The 14,769-nt window shown below is 44.3% G+C and overlaps 2 protein-coding genes across 2 annotated transcripts; one reads left to right on the top strand and one right to left on the bottom strand.

Annotated features, from left to right (window-relative positions):
- Positions 1–12,134: 12,134 nt before the first annotated feature.
- LOC121405331 (putative nuclease HARBI1) lies at positions 12,135–12,753 on the top strand. Its single transcript, XM_041595993.1, is given in 2 exon segments — positions 12,135–12,344; positions 12,346–12,753. Coding segments are annotated over 2 exon segments (618 nt in total).
- A 105-nt stretch (positions 12,754–12,858) lies between these two features.
- LOC111078666 lies at positions 12,859–13,616 on the bottom strand. Its single transcript, XM_022373504.2, has 3 exons — positions 13,574–13,616; positions 13,422–13,515; positions 12,859–13,305 (listed from the first exon to the last, which is right to left on the bottom strand). Exons 2-3 carry the CDS (start codon positions 13,467–13,469, stop codon positions 12,859–12,861), a joined length of 495 nt encoding a protein of 164 aa, XP_022229196.2. The 5' UTR covers positions 13,470–13,515; positions 13,574–13,616.
- Positions 13,617–14,769: the final 1,153 nt, after the last annotated feature.

Below are 14,769 nucleotides of genomic sequence, written 5' to 3'. Positions count from 1 at the left end.
TGGCATCAAGGCACGATGAAAGCCATCGCCTGCCAAGATGCCCGCTCGGCGGCCTTCTACACGAAGGCAGTGGCGGCGCTCAAGGAGGTCTACCCAGGGGCCAAACTGGAGGCCGTCAAGTGAGAAGACATCCCCAGCAGACCGAGGGCCAGAGCGTGGGTCTCGGTGAAGCCTGCAGAGCCGGAGAAGATCTTGAAGGTTCTGCAGGTCTGCACCTTACCTTCCTACAGAAAGGTGGCCAAGGCGGATGAGGTTACTGGACAGAGACGCCAGATAAGTCTCGTTCTCAATGAGGAGTCTCTCGTACTCCTGAAGAAGTCGGACGGAGTAGTGTAGGTTGGTCACGACCAACCTTACCCTCCTGCACACGCGCCCCTAAGGGCTCTCATTGCAGACTGCGAGGCCACGGACATCGGCCTAATTGTGGGATGCGACGGTAACGCACACCACAGTTAGTGGGGAAGTACTGACATCACTGGTACTCGAACTGGTCCGAGTAAAAGGTCAGTCTGGCGTAAGTTCTGCAGTGAAATCGAAAGTAACTCCGAAGCTTCACGCTTGCGCAAAGTACTATCGAAGTCGACCCCAACCTTGGGTTACCTGAAGAAAGCCGATCAGTCATGGACGACGTCCAGCAATTAATCGCTTAACCTTTTTCTCAGCACACACTTCCCAGGCTGCGTTGTAAACAGACCAACCACAGCGCACCTCCTTCTGTTGCCTCAAGATCCATTCTAAACCTGCTGAGTCAGGAGAACATATCCTGGGCAATTAAAAGGTTTAAACCATACAAGTCTGCGGGAGCAGATGGCATCATCCCAGCCCAGCTGATTCACGCCGGACAAAGGGCCATAAACTGGCTCAAACAGATTTACGAGGGAGTCTTCTCTCACGGATAAATCCCAGACACATGGCTTCAGACCAAAGTCGTTTTTATACCCAAGGCAGGTAAACCCTCGCACACTGCCCCCAAAGAATTCAGACCAATAAGTCTTTCGTCCTTTCTTTTAAAGACGATGGAACGGCTTTTAGGGCTGCATGTCAAGACGAGTATTCCGCCCAATCTAAACTCTGATTCTCAGCACGCCTATCGGAAGGGAAGATCCACCGAGACGGCCCTACACGCGATTACATCGATCATTGAAACGTCCTTTAACTGTAAGGAGTACACACTGGTAACTTTTCTTGACATAGAAGGTGTTTTTAATAACATCATCCCGACCGCCATCACGGGTGCACTGACGGACCTGGGGACTGGTTCCCGGACAGTGAGTCTCATCGATCAGATGCTTCGATGCAGGACCGTTGAGGCCTCACTGGGGACGTCAACTTCCACCAGGTTTGTCAGCAGAGGTACGCCGCAGGGCGGAGTCCTCTCGCCCCACCTATGGAACGTAGCAGTAAATGAACTGCTGCGAGAGATAGAGGGGGGTGGATGTCACGTGGTGGCGTACGCTGATGATGTTGCCATAGCATTCTCTGGGAAATTTCCACAGACGCTATGCGAGTGCATGACAAGCACTCTCACGAAAGTGTCCCAATGGGCGGGCTAGGTGTTAGTCCGTCCAAAACGGAACTAGTACTCTTCACCAGGAAGTACAAATTTCCGACACTGATTTCTCTAAAACTCTGTGGAGAAGCGCTAGTTTTTAGCAATAATGCCAAGTATCTCGGTCTGATCCTCGATAGGAAGCTCGATTGGAAACTGAGCATAGAGGATAGGGTAAAGAAGGCCACTGTGGCTCTCTATACCTGCAGAAAAACCATCGGACTCAAATGGGGAATGGCACCTTAGCAAACTCAGCCGTGTCAAACGCATGGCAGAGCTATGCATAACGGGCGGACTACGCACAACCCCAAGCGAAGCCCTCGATACCATGCTGTACCTTCTCCCTGTAGAACTCATGGGGAAAGGGGTGGCAACTCTTTCCGCTCTCAGAATGAGAGAATCCAAACTCTGGAAAGCATTCACGTTTGGACACTCGGGAATCTTGACGAGACTCCCGCAACTATCGGAGGGGACAGATTACTCTATACCGAGTGATCACCTCTCGGCGCCCTTCCAGGTATCAATCCCACTCAAGGAGGACTGGGAGAGGGGCGAACCTGGACCCACAAATGCGATCCACATATACACTGATGGCTCAAAGTTAAACGGCCGTGTGGGTGGTGGCGTCTACTGTAACGAGCTCAACATTAGTCATTGTTTCAGACTCCCGGATCACTGTAGTGTGTTCCAAGCGGAGGTTGAAGCAATAAACGAGGTCATTTCTATCGTCTCCAAACTTTCTTTAGACAGACACTCAGTGTGCGTCTTCTCAGATAGCCAAGCAGCTCTCAGAGCACTTGGCTCAATATCGTCAAACTCAACGACTGTCAACATGTGCCGCAGGTCTCTTAATGAGACCGCAGAGCATTTAGATCTCTCCCTAATATGGGTTCCTGGAAACAGGGATATCCACGGGAATGATGCTGCCGACGAACTAGCCAGGCAAGGTACTACCACACCTCTCCTACCGGAGAAGAAGCAGGTAGCGATGCCTTTGGCTACGTGTAGGCTACAAACACACGAAACCTTCGAGCCAATGGCCGACAGAAGATGGCAGTAACCCATCACCTGTAAAACTTCCAGGTCGATCTGGCCAAGTCGATCGAAGAAACACTCGGAAGAGCTCTTCAGCAGAGTACTCTTCAGCAGAGTACAGTGCTCTACCGTCATCCAAGCCATCACGGGACACTGGCAGATTGGCACGCACGCTGCCAGACTGTCAATCCCTCATAACGACTTCTGTAGAAGCTGCAGGGACGAAGAGGAAGAGGAGTCGGTCCCCCACTTCTTCTGTCACTGTCCGGCCCTGGGAAACCGTAGGCTACGGCTTCTTGGGGCTCCCTTTCTCACTGACATTCAGACGAGGGATATTGTCCAAATACATCCAAGCCATCGGTTGGGACTGCCCTTAAATCTGCAATTAGATTGCTCACCACGGTGTAGGGGAGAAGGGGTACACACCCATGCGGCATCACAACGGTCCTGTAGCAGGACCAAGTGAGCTGGGGTGAGGGGGATTTCCCCCTCTCTCAAACTACCGCCTTAACCTAACCTAACCTAGTATCTTACATTTGGTTATGAATTTTTCTGTTCTGTAAAGCTAATAAACGCAGCTATAAATTGAACATAAGTACTTGTGGCAGCCTTCTCTCAAAGCTTTGTACGATACGCTGTAGGTACATGGGTGTATTGAAACTCCCCAGTGCCCTCCAGATACAGCTCCATCTCGCCGTGTTGAACGCGCTCCTGATGTCCAACGTTACCATGATGAAGTACTCCTTGCAGCCGCCTTTCCACCGAGTGCCGGCGATTTCCCTAGATGCAATGTTTACCAACGGCGTCAATCGTAGATCTGGCCTTGCGAAAACCGTATTGGTGCGGTGATAGGTCGCCAGCATCCGCGATGACTCGTTCCAGTCTTGAGCATACCACTTTCTCCAGCAGTTTGCCAGCTGTTCCGATCAAGCATATTGGCCTATACGACGACACTATCCCTGGCGGCATGCCTAGCTTGGGAATGATCACCAGCTTCTGCGTCTTCCACCCCTTAAGAAAAATTCCATTCCGAAGGCACTGGTTTAGCAGCTTCAAGAAGATTTCCGGGCGCAGGGAAAGGGCGAGAATGAGGGCTCGATGCGGGATAGAATCCGGCCCATGTGCCTTGTTCCGCCTAATGCTCCTGGCTCCGATTGTGATTTCTTCAAGAGTCACCTCCCCGATGTGGACCTAGTTTGGTGGTGGGATTAGGCAAAGGACCTCCTCGATGTGATCTGCTATGCGCATCCACAATGTATCTGGCCATTTCGGGGTCCAAAGGGGGCTCTTTTTTCTTGGCGCACAGCTTTTTCGTCCCCAGCTTTTATGGCCTTCCCCATGGATCTTGCGCAGGATCGCATAGCGTCAGAAAGCATTGGCGTTTTCTTTCCTTTATGGCGGTCTTGAGAGGCGTTCGGCAGTCTTTAAAGGTAGCCTGCCGTTGCGAAAAGGCCGTGCTACCCCACGAGCGCTGGTAGTGGTGCCGTGCGCGATTGCATTCCCGGCGTAACTCGGTAATGTTCTCGTTCCACCAGAATACTGGTTGGTGGTGACGTCCATAATGCTTCCTCTGAGCCATGGTGGCCGTGCATGCCGAGGTTGGTCATCATATCCGAAAACAGCGCCATGTTGAACCTATCCGCGCGGTAGCATTTCCATCTAGGCGCATCTGTTACGACGCTAGCTGCTTGCTCGCCAATGTTGCAAATAATTGCCATGTGGTCACTCGCTGTGTAGGCGTTGCTGATGGTTAGGTTAGATCAGGCTTATAGGCTGCTCGACCGAAGTCGAGGGCACTCGGAGGCAAGTCTGCCCATTGTGATGCCCACACTCATCACGGGATGTTGTCAGGTGCCTAGGGAGGTTTCGCGAACCATCCCGAGGCCTCTATAATGCTTCTATTTTTCAAACATAACTTAAGTATATTATATCTCGTTGCATAGAACTTTGCAGGGTTAAAAACTCGACAAATGCAGCTATAAATCCAACCCAGACACTTTGTAGCTGCAGCTTAACGTCTGGAAGATATTAAGCTTTCAAATTCAAATTTGATCAATTTTTTGCTGTATTTTTTGAGAAATTTTGATTTTAAAAACTCAAGAAAAGTAAAAAAAAAATATTTCTTCGCATGAACTTATGGTTTTAGATAGACGCATCAATTAGGCGTCGTTTAAGGTATCGTTTGAAAGAATGGATGAATAAATGTTGCAGCCGTTTAACAAAAAACGACTCAAAACTCATTTTACTTGAAAAATACCGCACGCTACGTGCAACTGCCTAAATGGGATTTAACGAAACAAAAAGACCTGTAATTTTGGTTTTACCGAGTCCTAGGTATGGACAGTTACTTTTACTCCACTGCTGTGAAGAAAACCAGAGATTCACCGCTCTGAATGTTTCTTTTGTTCATTAAAAATAACTGGAATCGGGAGATCCATGAAATGGGGCTACCCGAAACAACCTGGTCAAGGCTTTACGCTTCCTGCTTCTCCTTTAGAGGAAATACCGAATCAATCACCACCGTAATTAAACGTATTGCTGTCTGGCACAGTAACCTGCCTGCCAAAAGTTCTATACGCTCATAGCAAAAATATATCGATCGCATTCAACCCGTTCGACCCATCATAAACTCTCGCTAGTAAATCAACACCTTTCGCTATTTATCGATGCAAAACGTATATATATAAACTTAAGTCCAGTAAACCGGGAAGTATTAACTGAACAATTATCGTCTTTTTAATCATCGTTTCGCAAAACAACGCTACTGAAAAAGCTCAGTAGCTCAACATTTGGTGACCCCGACGTGATATAAACATAAACTTTTTAAATTTTATCATAAAAAACATAATACTTACGTTGGATAAATTCGCTTTTGATCCACGGTTTTTTCGGTTCGTCGTTTGTGCACAAGCAACAGCAACGGTTCTCGCGTCATCTGCTTTGCAGTCGCTTGCTTTCTGTTGTTTCGTTTCGTTACGGTTTCGTGCTCTCAGTGTGCATGCCTTTCTTGTTGTCAGATGCATAAGTGCAGTCCGTTTCGAACTGTTAGCTCTCGCTGCTGATCTGTAAGACTGTAAGGCCGTGTGTTTGAAAGCTGCGATCGATTGTGCACCTCAGATTTAACTGCTCGGGGTTATTCACCGGCTGTTAACCCCTGTGTCCCAGTGACTCTAAAACGCAATGGCTTCTAATAGCACTTTACTTTTGCGTCCCTCAGCGTTGTCACCCGAATTGGACGTTGCATTTAACAAGCGCAAGGTGCAATCCATGGTAGGGGCAGCACTTAGAATAGAAACTGCCGTCGGCAAGGAGAGGATTGGTGAACTCAGTGAGGAGGAGTTGAATGTGCGATTAAAGTTGCTAGCAGATCTGGTCGCTTCGAGCACCATAATGCCCTGGAGAGGATTGATCTCGATGAGATCGGCAGTCCCTTGAGGGAGGAGTTTGATGAATGCGTGGTCATGCTAGAGATTAGCATGAAGCGGGAGTTGAACAAGCGGCAGCTCACAATGCTCAAATGCTCAACAATGCGGACGGACCATGTTGGAGAGGCCCCAGCTACAGTCACAGTGCAGAGTCGGCCTCGCTTGCCGGAATTAAAGCTTCCCGAATTCAGTGGAGGCTATGCGCAATATGCCGCGTTTTGGGGCATGTTTGCCTCCATAATTGACAAGGATTCCGACCTAACGAATGTGGAGAAGCTGCAGCACCTACGATCCTGCCTGAAAGGACCAGCTCTAGACACATTCTCTTCGCTAGAATTCAGCCACGCCAGCTATCCCATCGCCATAGACCTTCTTAACAAACGATTCAATAACAAGCGTTTAATATTTCATGCACATGTCACCGACATTTTCGGTATGCAGCGTATTGAGACCTCGTCTGTGTCCCAACTCCGGTCATTGTCACATACTGTAAATGCTAATCTGCGGGCCTTGCAGAGTGTGAGGACAAAGGACCAGATTGCTGACTGCATTCTGATACATAGCCTGCTACAGAAAGTGGACAGCGCCACACAAGCCAAGTGCGAGGAATGCTCGTCAATGGATAGCATACCCACAAGCCAGCAATTTACCGCTTTTCTGGAGAAGAGATGCCAGAGGTTGGAGACTCAGGAGCACGCTAAGGACACAAGGCAACTACCTTAAAGCCGATTGCCTGCCCGCTCTGCGGCGATACCGGGCATTCGATATATCGATGTTCCCAGTTCAGCAACCTTTCTCCTCGACTTCGGCTCCAGAAAGCTAAGAAGCTATCGCTATGCACCAACTGCCTCCGATCCGGCCATCAGCAAGGTGAATGTCGTTCACGATCCTGCCGAGTATGTGGTGCTAAGCATCACACACTACTTCATTTCGAGTCTCCGTCCTACACTTCTCAAGCCATTCTGCCTCAACTCTTCAAATCAACATCGACTCCACGAATTCCCGCGATACCCTCCGTCTGTGAACATGCCGTAACATCGTCAGCCACGTCGTATTTGGCCCAGAGTCATCGACGGGACGCCGTGATTTGGCCCACTGCCATAATCAGCGTGAGGAGTCGCTCTGGGATGTTGATTCCTTGCCGTGCCCTACTCGATTCTGAAAAAAGAGAAGAAAAAAGAAAGAGTCGGAAGTTTCCGTTTCTGGTCTAGGCGAGTCGTGTGCAATATCCGAAGGATGCTGCGTTGAAATTTTTTTTTGTCTGGACGTTGATATGCAATGACTGCACCATCAAGCAGCCCTCCTCCCGCCCAACCGACCGAGGGGCACTGCCGCATGACGCGCGACGCGTGTTACCGAACCGATCGCAAGCATGCAGGAAAGATAGGTGTTAGACTAAAATTCGAGGAAAATTAGAGCTAAACACAACTCAAAGAGCTAAACATGCAAAGATAGCTAAAAAATATAACTAATTCGGGAAAGGTATGTTAGTATTAGTGATTTAAGAAGAGGAAGGGAGTTAGTGGTGGATATTATATGGTAGAGGGAATTGAAGTCCGAGCAAAGAACCCTAAATGGTTCGTGCAAGGAATAATTCGATCTGCAAAGCGGAAGGAACAAAGGAATGAAGTTTCTAGTAGATCTAATAGGAATCGTAAAGTTTATGCGGCTCAACAGGTCAGGGCTATCTACGTCACCCTTGATCAGGTTGTGCATAAAAATCACCCCAAGCATTTTTCTACGACTAACTAAGGTTGGAAGGTTTATTAAAAGCAATCTACGAGGGTAAGATGGCCGTCTCACACCTGCATCCCAGTTAAGGCCACGCAGAGCAAAAAGTAAAAAGTTTTTCTGGACTGGTTCTATATGGTCCTGGTGTACTTTGTACTGGGGGCACCATACACAAGAGCCGTACTCTAAAATCGGACGAACAAGCGAGATGTAGAGAGTCTTCGTTGTATAGGGATCGTCAAATTCCTTTGACCACCTCTTTATAAACCCAAGCACACCCATGGCCTTATTTACCATGGTAGAAATGTGTTCAGAAAACTTTAACTTTGGGTCTAATTTAACACCAAGATCATCAACCAAGGTAATTCTCTTAAGAGAACCACCGCAGAGGATATAAGGAGCCAAAAGGGGGCTGGAGCGGTCAAAAACATGACCTTGACCTAAAAGGTCAAGTTTTTGTGCTAAAAGGGAATGGTTTACAGAATCGAATGCTTTACTACAATTAGTGTAAATGACATTCGTCTGCAAGTTACCTCGAAAGCCTTTAATGATAAAAGGTAAACTCTAATAAATTTGTGGTTGTTGATCGTCGCCTTATAAATCCGTGCTGGGACGGAGATATAAGTGATTTGCAGAGATGTTGCAAATGCGGAGTTAAAATTTTTTCAAACATTTTAGGAATAGCGGATAACGTAGATATACCTCTATAATTATTTGCATCAGACTTGCTACCTTTCTTATGGAGCGGAATAATAAAAGATACCTTCCAGATGGGGGGGAAGCATGAAGAGTTAATGGATAGGGTGAATAGTTTTAGCAAGGGTCCACACAGAGCGTCGGCACAGTACCTAAGTACACAGCCGGGAACTCCGTCGGGACCTGGTGAAAACACCGGCTTAACTAGTCGAAGATCATGAAGCAGTGAGATTTCATTTAACAAGGGGCTGAAGATGCCATTCGACCTTGGTAAACTGTATGGATACGGCTGACCAGAGTAGTTTTCATGAGAATAGGTTGTTTGGAAAAATTTGGCAAAAAGATCGGCAGTTGCCTGATCATTGTTTGCTGACATATTGAGAAAAGATAACAAGGGTGGATGTGCGGACTTTCTACGCTTACTATTTACGAAGCTGTAAAACTGTTTAGGGTCCTGTAAAAATCGTATCCTGCATCGAGATAGGTAATTTTTATAGCATTGAGCGTTAATAACGGAGAAATTTGACCTAGCTATTACATAGCTAGAGAGGGAGAAGAGTTAGAACCAACTTCTTGAAATTTTTTATAAAGTCTTGAGTTAAAGTTTTTTAGACTGGTAAACCAAGGATCCTCCCAGATCTAACGGGACAAGAAAGTGAGAATCAAAAAATGAGTCAAGTGCATTGTAAAAAAGGGCTCGGGTTAGCAACGCTATGGTCGGATCCGAGACAAAGCACAGATCAAGCAATCGACCCATGGGATTTTTCACATGGTTGACTTGAGACAGGGATAGGTCTAGCAAGCCGTCGATAAAGTCATGTCGTGACATGGGCACAAGGTTATTAGACTCGTTTACCGAAGACCAAACAGTACCTGGCAAATTGAAATCACCAAGAACTATCATATGGTCGTTATCTGAAAGCGAGGAAGAAACAGTTTTTAAAGCGGACAGGTGATGCTCGTATATTAAGATATCCGAGGAAGGTGGAATATTCGAGCAATACGATTCCAACTGGAATCACACGAGTCCAACTATGCCACGACCATTGCGGCACTTATTGCCTCAACCATTACGGGTAAACAACCCAACGGTATCCTCGACATTAATCGCTGGAACATGCCCTCCAATATACATCTGGCGGATCAGAAGTTTTACCAGCCCCAGCCAGTTGATATTCTGATTGGAGCGGCACTGTTCTTCAAGCTTCTATGCGCTGGCAATATCAAGTTGGGAACTGTACTGCCACGTCATCAGGAGACCAGACTGGGATGAATAGTTGCAGGAGAGGTTTCTACGTCTCTCAAGGCAGCTCAAGGCTTTCTGTTTCTCTATTTTCAGTTAGCTCATCTAAAGTGGCCCCACGTCCCAGCATAGGGTCAGACATCAAGTCCGGAGTAGCGGTGCTGAAGACAATAGAACAAAAGTGCTGCCAAAGAAGGATGTTTAAGACCCGTGCTCTTCAACGGGAGGAGTATGTTCGGCTAAGCGCCGGCCCATGGCAGCACAAAGAGCAGTTGATCATACTATGTAACATCTCTTAATGTAACGTCTCTTTTTATCACCGTGTTGTTTGCCTTTGCTTATGCTCTATCTGGTGCTTTGCTCTCTGGCTGCGTTCGTCAGCCGCTGTGGGGGAGGCTCGTCAGAGAGAGCAGAAGACATTTCACTATCAATCACCACCGTAATTAAACGTATTGCTGTCTGGCACAGTGAACTACCTCCCAAAAGTTCTATACGCTCATAGCAAAAATATATCGATAGCTTTCAACAGTCTTGAACCGGCCCCGCGTCTTCAATCGACCCATCATAAACTTTCGCTAGTAAATCCACACCTTTCGCTATTTATCGATGCAAAACATATATATATATAAACTTAACCGTGAAGTATTAACTGAACAATCATCGTCTTTTTAATGCCTCGCAAAACAACGCTACTATGACTTAAAAGTCGTAGCCATATTTATGGGATTGCAAGGTGGTTTCCACGTCTGTCGCTGGCAAAAGTTAAAGAAGGCGTATTTGATGGCCTCCAAATTCGAAAACTACTAAAAGATGATGGATTTGAAAATATTTTATCTACGAATGAAAAAGCAGCCTGGAACTCACTCCGATTGGTTACAAAAAATATTCTTGGTAACAGCAAGAGTGATGATTAGGTTAATATCGTTCAAGACATTATGAAAAAAATGGAGCCAACTTGGCACTAAAATCCATTTCCTGCACTCCCACTTAGACTTTTTTCCGAAAAACCTAGGGGACGTTAGCGTTGAACACGGAGAGGGATTTCAACAACAATTAAAATCTATAGAGCGACGGTATCAAGGTGTTTGCAATGAGAATATGTGTGGACTCTCATAAGGGAATCTGATTCGAATGACAAAGGAAGACAGCCACAAAACTTAAATTATTTTAAGAATAGTAACAAGCAGTAGAAAATAAAATTTATCACATACGTTTAAAAACTTGTAGCAACATAACACTAACAAAAGTAACTGTCAACAACATTTAATGCCAAAGGAACACGTTCAGGTACCAAAAATTAGACCCCTTTTCGTTTGCTTTGTTCCCAATCGGCAGTCGGGCCCGCAACCTTCCAAAAAGTATTTTTGTCTATTTTTTTCATTTTTTTTAGGTTTGGTTAACGATTTATAGCTCCACCGTCTCTCCATAGATTGTAATGAACAATACCTTAAACGACGCCTAATCTTAAAAAAAAAATGTATGCCAAGGAATATTTTTTTCGACTTTTCCTGAGTTTTAAAAAAAAAAATTTTAAGGGGAAAATACCGCAAACAAATTATGAAATTAAAATTTGAAAGCTTTCAGGCGTTAAGCTGCAGCTAGTTCTATGCAACCAGATACAAGATACTTTTTTTTATATTTAGGAGTGCCACAGAAATCACTAGTGAAATTGAAAACCGCGAGAAGGATTTCCGCTTAAAAATTTCCGCCGTGCCACAGAATTCCGAGCGATTTCATTTTTCTTAGCATGGTCACAAACCAAATTCGAACTAAGTCTAGGGTTGACACCTTTCAAGATTCAATTCGAATAGATTTCATTTTGCAGTTTTATTGATTTTATCATATCAAAACAATTGGTTTTTCTTTTTTTCTTTTATGATATAAAATAATTGATTTTTCAAAGCTGTACTTTTATAATTACAAAGAAAATAAACATCCCATTTCTTGCGCGCCAAACAAAATGAATTACTCGACAACTCTAGCAGTTGTCTGGCAACTCTCCGTGCCTGGCGGATATCAGCTGTTCAAAAATAAACAAACATCTGAATTGATTTTAGTTAAAGTTAAGAAAAGTGCCTATAGCGAGAATTCTGGCCATCGAAGAGGTACGGAGGCAGCAGATTAGAGAATAAATCCTCAGGCTTCTCAGATGCGCATCGGACCCGTTTTCACAATCAGACGATACGTATGTAGTTTTTGTGATTTTCTGCTCAAACTACTGCTCATTTTTTTTATTACAATTAACAGCTTTCGGTACAATTATCTTGTTGAAAAGACAACCTTCGAAAGGATCCTTAATATAATCAAAGAGGATATCCCATATTCTTCGATTCCGCCCATTCTGCATTTGGCGACTGCCCTGCGGTTTTTAGGAGTTGGGTCGTTCCAAAGAGCAATAGGAAAGGACGCGGATCTGTCTATGTCCAGGCAATCCGTTGGAAAAATTCTATGGAAAATGCTTCCGTTGTTGGAAAGGAAACTTGGTCCCCGTTTCATTCAACTGAAGAAATCAGAGCAAAAGCTGAGTAAACGTAAACAGCATTTCTATAAAAAGTATGGGATTCCTGGTGTTATTGGGTGCATTGATGGCACCAACATCAAGATCATGAGGCCCGGCAATGCCGAGCAAGTTTATTTTAATAGACTCTTGCGCTTGGGGTCAGAGCGAGGCCAGGGCATTTTTGCAAGAAGAGTATGATAGTGGTTCCCGTGCTAATTGGCTTCGTGGAGATTCAGGTTACCCCTTAGAACCCTTTTTGCTTACGCCTTACAGAAATGCAACGGCAATGTCCAACCAAAATACTTTTAATCTTCGTCATGCTTCTGCAAGAAATGTGATTGAGAGGACTTTTGGAGTTTTTAAAAGCCGATTCAGACTACTCCAAGAGATCCTTTTGTATAATCCCCTAAAGGTCACATGCATAATAAATGTGTGCTGCGTTCTTCATAATTTATGCCGCGAGCAAAATGATCAGGAGTTTCGTGTTGTCGGAGTTAATGAAAGACGCGAGAAGTTGGCGCTTTACCAAATTTTGATCAGCCTGAACCAACTTCACGAATTCGGGATAGCATAGCAGCTTCTTTAAGATGACTTTAATGATTTTTTATGTAGATGCTTTTTTTAATAAATAAATGTATTTAGTTTTGTCAAGTATGTATTTTTATTATTTCTAAATTAATTACTTAAATTTCGTCTCTATGGCTAAAACTAATTTATCTAATATTAAGTTTGTCGTTTTGCGCTCCAGCAACATCTCCTGCGCGTTTTTCTTGAGCTCCACCAGCTCCTCCTTTATCTCTTTTAAGACCAGAGTCTCATCTGCCACCATTGCAGCCAGCCTGTGGTCAGTTGTCGCTTTTTCTTTGCTGCAGCTTGCACCATCCATCCGTGGTCTTTTTGGGGATGGTTCTTCTTCGTTCTCCTTCTCATCAGCGCACTGCATGATGCCATATGTTCTGGCACCAGCCACGCCATCCACCGCCTCGAACATATTGCAGAGAAGGGCTATCTCCTCCTCAGTGGGAGTGAGTGCCATCTGCTTAAAAGGCCCACCTCCTGTGGCTCTGGTCTCCCGCCTGCTATGAGCAATTTTTCTTTTGATGACCAGCCTCCAGTCTTTCCATACCTGTAAAAGGCAATGGTCAATAAAATGTCCTATTTCCTTTTTTAAATTGTTTTAATTGGAGGGCCCAAAGCATTCAGCTGAAGCGCCAAGTCCTCCCAAGCTGTGCTCACAACCACCTTGTCCCCTTTGGTTAAATTGCGGGCAATGTCCGGACGCTCCTTCATAAATTTTAAAAAAACTGCGTAATGACTTGGCGTGCGATGCTTTCCCCTTAACAAAAATTCATAATGTATAACAATTAAACAAAAACCAATTAAAATTTACTTACGTTTTGAGCGCGTTCTCTTCTTCTTTGTTGGCTTGTATTATTCTTTTTGTCTAGTCAGCTGATGACATTTTAAAGCGATGCCACCTGGTAGAACTTCAAATGACTACAAATGTTTTCACAATTTGCACAAAAAGTATGCACACGTTTGACGTAAAGGAAGTTTTACTGCAATGAGCTATTTTTTTTAATGCTTAATTAAAGAAAAACAGAATGCTTTCAATATAATTAATATTAAATATATTGCTCCGAATTCGACTTAAAAAAAGGTGGCATTACTGTCTTTACTTCGAAAGTCCGAATCGCTTTAGGTGGCCACCTCAGTCTGCAGCGGATTGAGAGCGGAATCGGTAAGTGAAAATTCAGTGAATAGTGATTTACTAAAAAGCTTATTTTATTAACTTAGCATGTATAATTGGCAGTTGGGCCCGCAACCTTCCAAAAGATATTTTTTGTTAAATTTTTTCATTTTTTAGGTTTGGTTAACGAATTTTAGCTCCAAATTCGTTCCATAGATTTTAATGAGCGATACCTTAAACGACGCCAAATTAATGCACCTATACACAAAAAAATAGAAAATGAAATAGAAAATAATTTATAATATTTTTTCGACTTTTCCTGAGTTTTTAGAGTCAAAATTTCGTAAAAAATACCGCACAAAAATCATAATTTTTGCATTTCAATGCTTTATATTTCCCAGACGGTAAGCTGAAATCACTAAGTTTTTGGGCTTAACTTCTAGCTGTTTTAATTATCTTTTTAAAATAGCAAAGTTCTTAACAACCAGACGTAAGATACTAGAGTTATGTGAAAACACAAGCGCTACCTCTGAAAAAAGCTTTAAAAAAAATACCAGTTTTAAAAAATTCTTTAAAAAAAAGTTCTGCCATAGAAAAAAAATAAAATATCATCAAACCATTTCTAAGCCCCAATTCTTTAAGAAAAAGTTCGTTTTGTTCCTTGAGGAAAAATCGTTTTGACTAGTGTTATTTGGATGAGGGCTAATCACCAATTGAACAACAATTGTGTTTTATGGGTGTATTTAATCAAATCGCTGGATAAATTGTGAGCGATTTTGATTCCGCTGAAAAATCGGTGTATGGCACGGCGGAATGGAATTGAGGTGATTTTCCAGCGGAAGTGATTTCTGTGGCACCCCTGATTAAGTTACTTTCAACCGTGATTAGTTGAAAGATTTA

This window comes from Drosophila obscura, unplaced genomic scaffold (assembly GCF_018151105.1).
Source record: "Drosophila obscura isolate BZ-5 IFL unplaced genomic scaffold, ASM1815110v1 contig_9, whole genome shotgun sequence".
In the NCBI taxonomy this organism is placed as follows: domain Eukaryota; kingdom Metazoa; phylum Arthropoda; class Insecta; order Diptera; family Drosophilidae; genus Drosophila; species Drosophila obscura.
The sequence above is the reverse complement of the archived record's forward strand: the minus strand, read 5'-3'. Positions and strand labels throughout refer to the sequence as shown.